This window comes from Rana temporaria, chromosome 1 (assembly GCF_905171775.1).
Source record: "Rana temporaria chromosome 1, aRanTem1.1, whole genome shotgun sequence".
Taxonomy (NCBI): Eukaryota; Metazoa; Chordata; class Amphibia; order Anura; family Ranidae; genus Rana; species Rana temporaria.
The window spans coordinates 163074600-163087499 of NC_053489.1; the positions used below are offsets into that span (position 1 = coordinate 163074600).

Consider the following 12900-nt stretch of genomic DNA (forward strand, 5'->3'; position numbering starts at 1 on the left):
TTCATCCCTCGGCTTCCGGGTATGATTCTTGCTGGACCTAGTTGATTCACGTTCCTCCGACAGGCGCATACTGCGCGTCACGACTTTCCGACAGAAGCCGAACGTCATTGCGCAGGTGCCGTATAGAGTCGGCTCTATACGGCGCCTGCGCAGCGACGTTCGGTTTCTTTCGGAAAGTCGTGACGTCAAGTATGCGTCGGTCGGAGGAACGTCAATCAACTAGGAACGCCCAGCCCCACTAGAATCATACCCGGAAGCCGAGGGATGAAAACGGCGATATCGAGGTATGTACAAAAAAAAAAAAAACACAGCATACCCGCAATGTAATCAGTCTTCTCAATGTATTGTTAGAATTTTTTTTTAGGGGGAACCTCCACTTTAAGTACTCCCAACAGGTCATGTTTTCCATTTATTTGCACAGGTGATTTGATCAGTTTCACTGCCTCAGTAATTACCACAGCCATGTCATCTGAGGGAAATCCTGAAAGCATGACCTGTTGGGGGTACATGAAACATTGGTCTAAAGCAGTGGTTCTCAACCCTGTCTTCAATTACCCCCAACAGGACATGTTTTGGGAATGTCTCTTAGAAAAAATAGCTGTCCAAAATACCAAGCCATTAACTCTGATAAAAGGAAAACCTGCAAACATGGCCTGTTGGGGATACTTGAGGACAGGGTTGAGAACCACTAGACTCTAGAGCAGTGATGGCGAACCTTGGCACCTCAGATGTTTTGGAACTAGATTTCCCATGATGCTCAACTACACTGCAGAGTGCATGAGCATCATGGGAAATGTAGTTCCAAAACATCTGAGGTGCCAAGGTTCACCATCACTGGTCTAAACTGGATGAATTCCAACCACCTACTTTTTTACAGAGAATAAATGCTGCTTGTCCATCCATCATCACACTAAATGTGACCTACCTATATACTTGGCCACCATTCACCTAGATATCCATATGCCATGTCAATGTCCACCTGTCATGCCACCACACATCATTTGCTCTGTTGGCAAATGCTGCCTGCCCATCATCTGGCCCACCTACCTAATCACAGAGCCAGATGTGACCTAGCTGTCCACCATTCACCTACCCATCGATATGCCATGCCAATGTACCCTGTCCGTCCACCTATCATGTCACCAGACTTTTCTTGTGCTTTTGTTTTGTGGTGCCTATCCAACTGCTGGTCCAGAGGATGAAATCTGCCCACCTACCTAATCACAGAGCCGGATGTAACCTACCCACCTGGCTGTCCACTACTCACTAACCGATCGATATGCCACATCAATGTAACCAAACCTGTCCACTTGTCATGTCAGCAGACCTTTCTTGCTTTCTGGTCACATGCCACCTGTCAATCTGCTGGTCTAAAGGATGAAATCTGCCCACCTACCTAATCATAGAGCATGGGTCCATAAGGACTACCTACAGGCCTGTGCACCATTCACCCACTGATCCATATAGGGCCTGCCCAGCCATAGTGTCACCAGACTCTGCTCCCTCTCCTATCGCCTGGTCATCTGCCTGCTTGCTGGTCCAGAAGATGAATTCTGCCCACCTACCTAATCATATAGAATGGAAGCTGCTTGTCCATTCATCACCACATTAGATGTGACCTACCTGTCATGTAATGTACCATGCCCATCCACCTGTCATGTCACCAAACTTCCCTTGCTCTCTGGTCACAAGCTTCCTCTCCATCTGCTGGTCCAGAGGAGGAAATCTGACCACTTAACTGATCACAGAGCATGGGTGCTGCCTGCCCACCTACCTCCACCACAGCAGCAGACATGGTTTTCCTGAGTGGTGATATAGTGTATAGGTACTCCTGTCACCGGTTGCCCCCCAGGTGAGTGATGCCCTCCCCAGTGATGAGCACTTACCTGTAGTAGGAGAGCAACCCATTGCTCAGCACGAACCATCTCCTCTGGTATCCCTTCAGGTAGTTGGTCCATTTGAAGAGCCATCCTTTGTAGGTGTCAGGGCCGGGGCTGGCAGGAGTGCCCGGGGGGACGGATCCTGAATTGCTCATATCTCCGGGACCCGCCGGTCTGATCTGCGGACAGCAGAGACAAGGCACGGCGAAGAACAGAGACACCAGTCCGCTGGAGGAGCGGCCACTCTCCCCATAGACCACAAGCTCCGGAGTGGGCGGGGACACGGCCGCGCGACACACACCCCTCTCGGCGCGTGACAGCTAGAGGTACGGAACCAAAACAAACACGGCCTCACGTGACCTGGCCCCGCTGGCGGGAAGAAGGGGGAGCCGTCACGTGATACGGTGAGTGAGGATGGGTGGGCTCACCTGAGGATAGAATGGACACTCTACTCTTACTTACTAACCAGTCTACGGAGTCTTCACATCACTGTCTCGGCCTACTCCTACTACTATTAGACCATTGTCACCTTACTGAGACACAGGGGGCTGTACTGCACCTGTCACCCCTCAGACATTCTGGTTAGAATTCCAAGATGCATGGCAACCCTACACTTACCTATTAAAGCGGTGGTTCACCCTCAGTAACAACATTCTACCATGTCATTCAGCATAGTAGCGCGAGCTACAGTATGCCTTTATTTTTATTTTTTGCCCCGTACTCACTGTTTAATCCTACAGTGAAGATTCAGACTCTCCGTGGGGAATGGGCATTCCTATCCAGAGGGTAGTTGATTGACGGCCGGCTATGGCACGTCACGCTCCCCGAAGATAGCGGGAGTAGGTCTCGGGGGTATACGGCACCTGCGCACAGACATCGGAACTGACTGCGCAGGCACCGTGAAGGGCAAACACCTATTTCGGCTATTTCTGTGAAGCGTGACATGCCATAAGCGGCCGTCAATCACGAGCCCTTTGCATAGGAACGCCCATTCCCCGGAAACTTTACAACCCAATTAAACAGTGAGTACGGCGCTAAAAAAAAATATTTAGTTTTCGTAAGTCGTCCGTAATTGGGGCTGGGCGTAAGTTACGTTCACGTCGAAAGCATTGAGTATTTGCGACGTGATACTGAGCATGTGCCGTACGATCTGCGCTTCATTTACATGTAAGGTAATGAATCGTGAAATCATTACCATACAACATGCCCCCTACCTGCCTATTTTGAATTAGGCGGGGTTACCCCGGGCCATTTGCGCTATGCCGACGTAACTTAGGAGGCAAGTGCTTTGTGAATACAGTACTTGCCTCACTATGTTACGTCGACGTAGTGCAAATGGGATGCGCTACGCCGACCTAAAGATAGGCGGCTGTACCTGAATCTAGCTACATGTCTTCAATTGCAGTCCAAACTTTTATTGCAGTGGTCACATCACAAATAGTTTTTTGTGATGTGACCCCCGCAATGAAAGATCCACGGTGGGCTGGCGAGTATGTGTATTGAAATGTTAAGTTAACAATACACCAAACACAGGTTTCAAATGTAGTGCATTTGCCTGCACCGCATTGCACGGTATAAATGTACCATGCGATCCGGTTGCAGTGCATGCACTACTTTTGGTGCCATGCATTGGGATTTGAGCCCATTCCAAAGGATAGGCTCAAATCACACTGCACTGGAACGCATGTGACTTGCACAGGAATGTGCTTGTGTGATTTATAATGCGAACCGGGCCTAAAACTTCTGTCAGTTTGTTTTTGCTGCTTGTGTGATTGTACAGATTTTCTTTTACTTGCTGTGCCAGAGATGCAGGCCGCAGATGTGGAATTCACCTTACAGACAATTGCTACATGATCAAGTGTCCACACTGGATTTGCCATCACTTTCTGTATTTGCAACTATGGTCAATAAAACAAATAAGGAGACGCAGGCAGCAATAACAGCTTGGCAGGGTTTCCCACTGCGGCTCAGCCACTTGTTGTTACCAACCCCCCCAGGCGGCCCATGTGAGAGAGGACAAATTCTCAAATTAAAACTAGAAAAGAAAGTTTGGGTGATACATACACATTGCCATCAGCACATCTGTGTGTTTTAAAGGCCAGTCTCACATGGCCTACACAGCTTGTATAAGAGCAGTGTGAACGGCAAGCTGCGACAAAGCATTTGCAGAGCTTTCAGCAAGCTTTGTTGAAACTTTTAAAGTACCATTCAGCTCCAGCTTGTAAATGCTCAACATGGATCCTAATGAGAGCATTGATTGGGACTTTAACCACTTGTCTACTGGGCACTTTTACCCCCTTCCTGCCCAGGCCATTTTTCACACAAATAGAGCTTTCTTTTTGTGGTATTTAATCACTACTGGGTTTTAAATTTTTTGCTAAACAAACAAATAAAAGACAGAAAAAATGAACGTTTTTCATATTTTGTTATAACATTTTGCAAACAGGTAATTTTTCTCCTTCACTGATGGGTACTGATGAGGCGGCACTGATAGCACTGAAAAGTGACACTGATGTGGCACTGGTGGGCACTGATTAGCAGCACTGGAGGGCACTGATAGGTGGCACTGAAAGGCCGCTGTTGCTCTAACAGAAGCCAATTAACTGCTTTTTTCTTTTCTTCGCGCTGACAGCGTGAGGGGGGGAAAAAGCCGATAACCGGCTTCTGTTTACTTCTGCGATCAGCTGTCATTTTCTGATTGGCCCTTTACCTTCATTAGTGATCAGCCGAGTCCCAAGGATTCCATGTACGCCCTCCTGGCATTTTAAGCCTTCTCTGTAGCCCTCTTTTGGCTATAGCTATGCTAAAAATAGTCACTGATTACTGTATAAATGACACTGGCAGGAAAGGGGTTAACACTAGGGGGCAATCAAGGGGTTAAGTGTTCCCTAGGGAGATGTTTCTAACTGTGGGGGAGTGTACTGCCTGGGAGTAGAGAGAGATCGCTGTTCCTGATCACTAGGAACAGGCAATTTCTCTCTACTCCCCTGACAAAATGGGGATCTGTCTGTTTACATTGACAGATCCCCGTTCTGGCTCTCTGAGGAGCGATCGTGGGTCGCCGACGGACATTGCGGTTGCCAGCCACACACATCGGCTTTGGCGTCGCCCTTAAAGCAGCCGCCACATACAGCTACGCCGATTTCGCAGAGGGGAGCCAACCTGCCACCGTATAACGATGGCGGCTGGTCGGCAAGTAGTTAAATAACAAACATGTTCTACTTACCTGCTCTGTGTAGTGGTTTTGCACAGAGCAGCTACGATCCTCCTCTTCTCAAGTCCCCTGCGGCACTTCTGGCCCCTCCCTCCTGCTGAGTGTCCCCATAGCAAACAGATTGCCATGGGGGCTCCCAAGCTTCTTCTCTCCCTGTCTGTCTATTCAGACACACAGTGCTGTTTGGTCCTTCCACTGCTCTTTCCTCATTGGCTCACTGGCTGTGATTGACAGTAGCGGGAGCCAATTGCTCCCACTGCGGTCTCAGCCAATAAGGAGCCAGAGAGCAGCTGCTCTTGTGCACATTGCTGGATCGAGATGGGACTCGGGTAAGTATTTGGAAGGGGGGGCTGCTGCACTTAGATGTTTTTTTACCAACAGATGTGGTCAAGTTCATTAAATACTACTAAAAGTTTTGGCGAGACAAATTTTAAAAGTCAACACAGCAAGGGACAGGGGGGTTGATTTACTAAACCTGGAGAGTGCAAATCTGGTTCACGTCTGCATAGAAACCAATCGGCTTCCAGGTTTTATTATCAAAGTTTAATTGACCAAGCTGACATTAGAAGCTGATTGGCTACCATGCACAGCTTCACCAGATTCTGTACTCTCCAGTTTGAGTAAATCAAGCCCAGTAAGAACAGACCTACACAGCAGAAATGTCCTGTCAGTAATGCACATGAGCAGCTTTATTGTGAAGGATGCAGAATGTCACGTTCTCCTTTTGGTGGTGATGTTTCCTTTCGGTTTATAGCTGCCTGCTGTAATCCTGGGAACTGGTGACCTGGGCAGCGAAGGCTGTTGAGATGCTGGAGAAACGGATGTAGTGCTTTCTCCTTTTTTCCCAAGCTGAAGACGTTTCACAAAAGCCTCATATTCTTTTTCCCAGGAAGCACTCTTTTTATGTGCCTGATGCAGGAACTTTTTCTTTAGATATTCATGATGCTGAAAAGATTTAACTTTCATATGTTGTATTTGGTTAAGCTAGAAAACACAGATAAACATAAATGGACATTCTTTGTTACAATTCATATTTTTCTTATTAATACATAGCCAGATTGATATAAATACATGCTGACATACAGTATGCCAAAACTTAAAAGAGCTTGAAATAAAATGAGGTGGCAGCCATGTGTAATGAGGCTCATGTCATTGTGCTTTTGTTGGCTTGTGTTTTGGAATTGTTAGTGGAGGTCCATGCTGGTCACAAGTCGGCACGGACCTCTACTGTGAAGCACATCTATGTAGGAACTACAGATTGCACTGTCCAGCTGAAAGGATCAACATGACCTCGTCTACCAGGAGGATTGAACAGAGAGGTTTACTGGATCAGACAGATCGTGATTCAGGCTTATGCCCCCCTACATGGGCGGGCGCCTCCCTTTCCTGTCACGGCGCATTCAACCAGGGCAATTGTTGCTTCCTGGGCTTTCCGACCTCAATCGTCTGTTTCCCAGGTATGTAAGGCGGCGACCTGGTGGTCTGTTGACACCTTCACAAAATTTTACAAGGTTGATGTGAGTGCATCTTCGGATGCCTGCTTCGGCCGCAAGGTTTTGCAGGCGGCTGTGTGAGGTTGCAACTCCTCCGTTAAGGAGCTCTGGTTTTGTTTGGGGGGAAGTTTGTTTTTTGCTGTTCCCACCCCTTGTTTTTTGGACACTGCTTGGGGACGTCCCTGTTGTCAAGAATATGCTGCTGTGTCCGTCCATGAACACAAGAGAGAATAGGATTTTTGTACTCCTTTTCTCTGTAGTTCATGGACGGACACAGCACCCACCCCTCCATTTTTTATACTGCTTTTTGACGAACTGAGCTGCTGCATGCAGGGAGAGGGGTTGTACCCAGAGGGACCACCTCCTGGGCGGTACTGTACAGTTTTAAAGTTATATTAACACATTAACCTGTTTCTGCCTAGTCCTCTCCTGATAGAAGGCTAATACCCTATTGCAGGGATCGACAAATCCCGGGCGCCAGGTCGCCATGGCGACTAGAAATAGTGTCATAAACATAAAACCCCAATAAAATACATTTATGTTTATGGTTGTAACATGACAAAAATGTGGAAAATTTCTAGGGGTATGAATACCTTTTCAAGGCACTGTATAACACAAAGTGCTCTGTAATAGGGCAGAAGGGGCATAACAGCTGCAAGCGACTCTGCAGTTACAGGCATTGAGACTAAAAGATACAGCGTCTAAGCTCCAGTAATATGCAATAGCTTTACAGAGCTCCATACAACTGTCAGGTGTAAATAAAAAAGATACTGTAAGTCCACAGGTGACATGCACCTCGTTTGACCCAACTCATAGCGAGCCAGCACATACTACAAGGTCGCTAAATTCCTGGAATTCAGCTTTAAGCTCCTTGAGGGCAGGGACTCATGTGAATGTACAGTATGTAAAAGTCTTGAATAAATTGTTAGTACTGTATAAAGGGAGATTGTACACTTACTATTAGGGTTGTCCCGATACCACATTTTTAGGACCGAGTACAAGTACCGATACTTTTTTTCAAGTAGTCGCTGATACCGAATACCGATACTTTTTTTAAATGTGTCCCCAAATGCAGCCATGTCCCCCCACAAATGCAGCCATGTCCCCCCCAGATGTAGCCATGTCCCCCCCCCATATCCAGCCATGCCCCCCCCCCACATCCAGCCATGCCCCCCCCCCACATCCAGCTATGCCCCCCCCATATCCAGCTATGCCCCCCCCCATATGCAGCCATGTCCCCCCATTATCCAGCCATGTCCCCCCCATATGCAGCCATGTCCCCCCATTATCCAGCCATGTCCCCCCCCCCATATGTAGCCATGTCCCCCCCCATATGCAGCCATGTCCCCCATTATCCAACCATGTCCCCCTCATATGCAGCCATGTCTCCCCCATATCCAGCTATGTCCCCCCCATATGCAGCCATGTCCCCCCCATATGCAGCCATGTCCCCCCATATGCAGCCATGTCCCCCCATATGCAGCCATGTCCCCCCATATGCAGCCATGTCTCCCCCCATATCCAGCCATGTCTCCCCCATATCCAGCCATGTCTCCCCCCCCATGCAGCCATGTCTCCCCCCCCATCCAGCCATGTCTCCCCCCATGCAGCCATGTATCCCCCCCATCCAGCCATGTCTGGGACCTTTCAGTTCTGAAAAACGTACGGTATCATGCGGAGTCTCTCAGGGATCTCCCTTGTCACCCGTATTGTTCAATATCTATCTCCGCCCCCTCGTTGAAATCATCAGTAACCAGAAGTTACTTTACCACTCCTATGCAGACGAGACACAACTATATTTCCGTATCTGTAACAAAAAGGATCATTCTCTTGGACTAGAGAAATCCCTTACTCTGATAGATAACTGGATGACATCCAGTTATCTTAAACTCAATTGTTCAAAAACAGAACTTCTTCTGTTTCACGCAAATCGGAAGTCACCCCGCGTCACCGTGGACCCCCCCGCCCATTCTGGGCAAAACCATCACCCCTAGCACCAAAGTCAAAAGTCTCGGAGTCATTTTCGATACCTACATGACAATGGATGCACAAATAGGGTCTGTAGTCAGCGGATCCCATCATCTGCTGCGCCTACTACGCCGTCTCACCCCCTTTATCCCGAAAGAGGACATTGCAGTCGCAGTGGGAACAATTATCAATTCCAGACTTGACTACGCAAATACCCTCTATCTAGGACAGTGGTTCTCAACCTGGGGGTCGGGACCCCCTCGGGGGTCAAATGATGATTTGCCAGGGGTCACCGAATCCTGGGCTGTTCCTGAAGCCCGCACCGCCCTCCCAGCCTTTTTGCCCACTCAGCCTCTTCGCAGCCGCCCATTCAGTTCACAGCATGACTGGGGGGCAGAGAGTAGAGGTCAGCTGACTGGTGAGTAATGTGAAGTGGGAGGGGCTTGAGGAGACCCTATCTCCTGATTTCGGCAAAGGTGTCACTGCTACGAGACGCCACAAAGGGGTTTTAATATTGTACAAGTGGAAAGGAACTCGGGGAGCTGTAAATTTTCATGGGTTAGGGGTGCAAATGACTTGTCTTGCCTTGGGTGCTGACAACCCACGCTACAAAAATAAATTTACTGTTGGGGGTCCCCACAACCTGGGAAATTTTATCAAGGGGTCACCGCACTAGAAAGGTTGAGAACCACTGATCTAGGACTTCCCAAATCCCAAAATCACTGGTCTGCAAGTCGTTCAAAATACGGCCGCTCGATTAGTGACTGGCAAAAAAACATGGGAGTCAATCTCGCCTTCGCTGAGATCCCTTCATTGGTTGCCAGTAAAAGACAGAATCAATTTCAAGGCACTCTGCCTAACGCATAAGTGTATTCAAGGAAACGCCCCCCAATATCTATGCGAAAAAATAAAAGCCCATAACCCCAATCGCATTCTGCGATCCACAAATCAAAACCTACTCCAAATACCCAAAACCAGATACAAGTCCAGAGGAGATCGAAGATTTGCAGTCCAGGGACCTTGGCTATGGAATGCGCTACCAACTAACATCCGACTGCAGTCGGACCACTTGGCCTTCAGGAGAAAGATTGAAACCCATCTCTTCTGAGGTCAAGGGGTTTCCTTACCCATGAAATGGAAACGGCGCCCAGAGGCGATTCAGTTCGCATGTGTTGCGCTTTACAAGTTTCTCACTCACTCACTCACTCACTCACTCAGAGGCAAGTGATATAAAAGGTAATAACTGTTTGGGGATGAGTTAATGGAGAAAGTCAAACTCCAGTTGTTAGGTAAAGGTGTGATAGGGTTTCCTGAAGGGATGAGTGTTCAGAGATTGTTTGAAGGCACACATGGTAGGATATAGCCAGATAGATTGGATTAGGGCAGTGATGGCGAACCTTGGCACCCCAGATGTTTTGGAACTACATTTCCCATGATGCTCATGCACTCTGCAGTGTTGTTGAGCATCATGGGAAATCATAAATGTAGTTCCAAAACATCTGGGGTGCCAAGGTTCACCATCACTGGGTTAGGGTGTTCCAAGAAAAAATAGAGGCTCTAGAGAAGTCCTGAAAACTAGCATGGCAGAAGTTGACGAGAGAGGTGGACTGCAGGAGGTCATGGGAGGAGTGAAGTGGAAGGTTTAGGTCATGTTTTGAGGCGAGGTTGGTGATGTAACTTGAGGCAGAATTACTGATGGTTTTGCATGTTGTAGTTATTTTTCATTTTATGCATTGGGTGGAGTGCAGTGAAGAGATTGGCAGAGAGGGGTGGTGGACACTGATTTACATAATCTACCTTCTGAATTTACTATCACTCTGCACCAATACCGCCTGCACGAGCGCAGGAGAATACTTCTTCTGCTCACACCTATACTGTGGTGGACACTGAGCAGTTGAATGGGTGGATAAGTTAGGCAGCAGAATTTATTAAAGATTGTGATGTGAAGTTGAGATGGTCTGCAAAGAGGTAAGCCAACAACAAGGGAGTTGCAATAGTTGAGACGAGATAACAAGGGAATGAATTAGAAGTGAGTGTTGCGTCAGTAGCATGTCTGCTGTCCTCTGCAGCACCAGTTGAATAACAGCCCTGCAACTAGCATTTTTAGAAGGAGGGATTAGTAATTAGTAATGGACTCTGTTTCTCTAATGACAGGATTATTTCATTATCGTTTTATTGAAAACAAATTCCTCACCTTCTGTTGGCACATCCTTTCCTCATGGACGTTACTATAAAAGATCACATTGGCAAGGTGGCTTTTGAGCATCAGACCCTGTGTACCCCGTTCAGCTGCATTGTGTAAACTGAATGAATGAAGAATATTTCATTTCTTTATGCTGCACAAAAAAGTAATTTGTATATATATTCTATTCAAGCATGTTTTCTTAAAGTGGAGCTCCACCCAAAAGGGGAAGCTCCACTTGGCTGCCCCCCCCCCCCCCCATGCTGACACATCTGCCACCTTTTTGGGGGGGACCTGGTTTTGACAAGGTACTCCCTCCCATTTCCGACTCACTTTGCCACAGTTTATACTTACTAAAACTATTGCATGTCCATGTTCTGTGTACTGTGGAAAACCAGATATAGTGACTGCAGGGTGCTGGGTTTAGTACCATTTTAACCACTTAAGACCCGGACCAAAATGCAGGTAAAGGACCAGGCCCCTTTTTGCGATTAGGCACTGCGTCGCTTTAACTGACAATTGCACGGTCGTGTGACGTGGCTCCCAAATAAAATTGGCGTCCTTTTTTTCTCACAAATAGAGCTTTCTTTTGATGGTATTTGATCACGGTTTTTATTTTTTGTGCTATAAACAAAAATAGAGCGACAATTTTGAAAAAAAATGCAATACTTTTTACTTTTTGCTATAATAAATATCCCATTTAAAATTTTTTTTATTTTTTTCAGTTTAGGCCGATACGTATTCTTCTACATATTTTTGGTAAAAAAAAAATCTCAATAAGCGTATAGTGATTGGTTTGCGCAAAAGTTATAGTGTCTACAAAATAGGGGACAGAATTATGACTTTTTTTTTTTTTTTTACTAGTAATGGCGGTGATCTGTGATTTTTATTGGGACTGCGACATTATGGCGGACTCATCGGACACTTTTTTGGGACTATTCACATTTATACAGCGAACAGTGCTATAAATATGCACTGATTACTGTATAAATATGACTGACATGGAAGGGGTTAACACTAGGGGGCGAGGAAGGGGTTAAATGTGTTCCCTGGGAGTGATTCTTACTGTGGGGGGAGGGGACTGACTGGGGGAGGTGACTGATCTGTGTACAAGGGACACAGCATCAGTCTCCTCTCCTCTCCCAGCCGTTTCCCAGTCCTTGGCCGTGAAACGGCCGATCGCGGGTACCTACCTGGCAGACATCGCGACCGCCAGGCACGCGCATCAGCACCTCAGTGACATGGCGGGCACACACGCGCCCCCCCTGTGGGCGGAGTAGCCGAGGACATCAATAGACGTCCTCTCGGCATTGTAGAGCCACCTTGTGGCCGTCAAAGTGCAATGGCCGGGATGGGAAGTGGTTAAATGATGCCCAGTGTCATTCATCCCACTTTCTTTGAACTCAGGGTGCCAAGGACACACTCTCTGAAGGGTGCACATCATCATGCTGCTCTGAATTTTCAGGAAGCTTCTGCAGGAAACGGCATTGGCATTGGACACATGCTTATAATGTAATCTATTCTTCTTATTCTCGGAGATTAAATAGAATATAAGGATTTAGTTTTACAAACCTGCATGAATACACAACATCTGTCTCTTTTGTATTACAGAACGAGACCTCAGGTTCCTCTGCTGGCTTGTTGTTAGACACTGATGGGAGAAAGACAAGAAATATTTCAGTGAGTAAACACACAGACATGCCTATAATACGAAAATACTAAGTTTGGCATTGTTCCATCATATAATACCGCAGCTTAGCAGCCTGTGTCTGTAGCAATACCCAGATATAATGTAGCCATGAAATAGTATGGTATGTTGTGTACCCATGGGCAAGTTCCAATATAGTGCAGTGACCATCGGTTTTCTGTACTGGAGGAACGTCAGTCAGCGCTAGGACACACAAAAGGCAATTGTTTTCTATGTGTCCTCTATACTAAACACAGCCCAGGGCTATGGTATAGTGAGCTGCCATAAAGTGCAGAGATGCTGCATGTTATCATCGTGTATAGGAGGACATGATCGCTGCTGTACATTGACATGAATGAAGTATCACTTTGTGCGCTTTAGTTAAAGTTGAGTCCAAAAAATGTACTGTGTGATGTGCTGAAATGCACAACACACTGCCCCCTAGCACGGGTTCACTGCATACTAAACTGCTGTGG

The 12900-nt window shown here is 47.1% G+C and overlaps 3 protein-coding genes across 8 annotated transcripts in view; 1 reads left to right on the plus strand and 2 right to left on the minus strand.

Moving 5' to 3' along the window:
* OSBP2 (oxysterol binding protein 2) overlaps positions 1–2181 on the minus strand; it is a 350477-nt gene extending 348296 nt beyond the window's left edge. Inside the window, exon 1 of the mRNA XM_040345226.1 lies at positions 1887–2181. Within this exon, the coding sequence (XP_040201160.1) occupies positions 1887–2035 (149 nt within the window). The 5' untranslated portion in view covers positions 2036–2181. The remainder of the gene's footprint in view (positions 1–1886) is intronic.
* DUSP18 (dual specificity phosphatase 18) overlaps positions 1–12900 on the plus strand; it is a 47484-nt gene that overhangs the window by 33646 nt on the left and 938 nt on the right. For 2 of the 6 annotated variants that reach the window (XM_040345293.1, XM_040345283.1), the window contains exon 2: positions 12349–12417. The gene's annotated coding sequence lies outside the window, so the exon portion shown is untranslated. Of the gene's footprint in view, positions 1–2160; positions 2285–2343; positions 2462–12142; positions 12250–12348; positions 12418–12900 lie in introns of those variants that run through there. The other 4 variants (XM_040345330.1, XM_040345303.1, XM_040345312.1 and 1 more) reach the window with 4 other exon arrangements.
* LOC120932682 (synergin gamma-like) overlaps positions 5766–12900 on the minus strand; it is a 59094-nt gene continuing 51959 nt past the window's right edge. Inside the window, exons 6-8 of the mRNA XM_040345242.1 lie at positions 12310–12388; positions 10750–10858; positions 5766–6078 (exon numbers count right to left, since the gene is read on the minus strand). Coding sequence (XP_040201176.1) covers positions 10821–10858; positions 12310–12388 — 117 coding nt within the window. The 3' untranslated portion in view covers positions 5766–6078; positions 10750–10820. The remainder of the gene's footprint in view (positions 6079–10749; positions 10859–12309; positions 12389–12900) is intronic.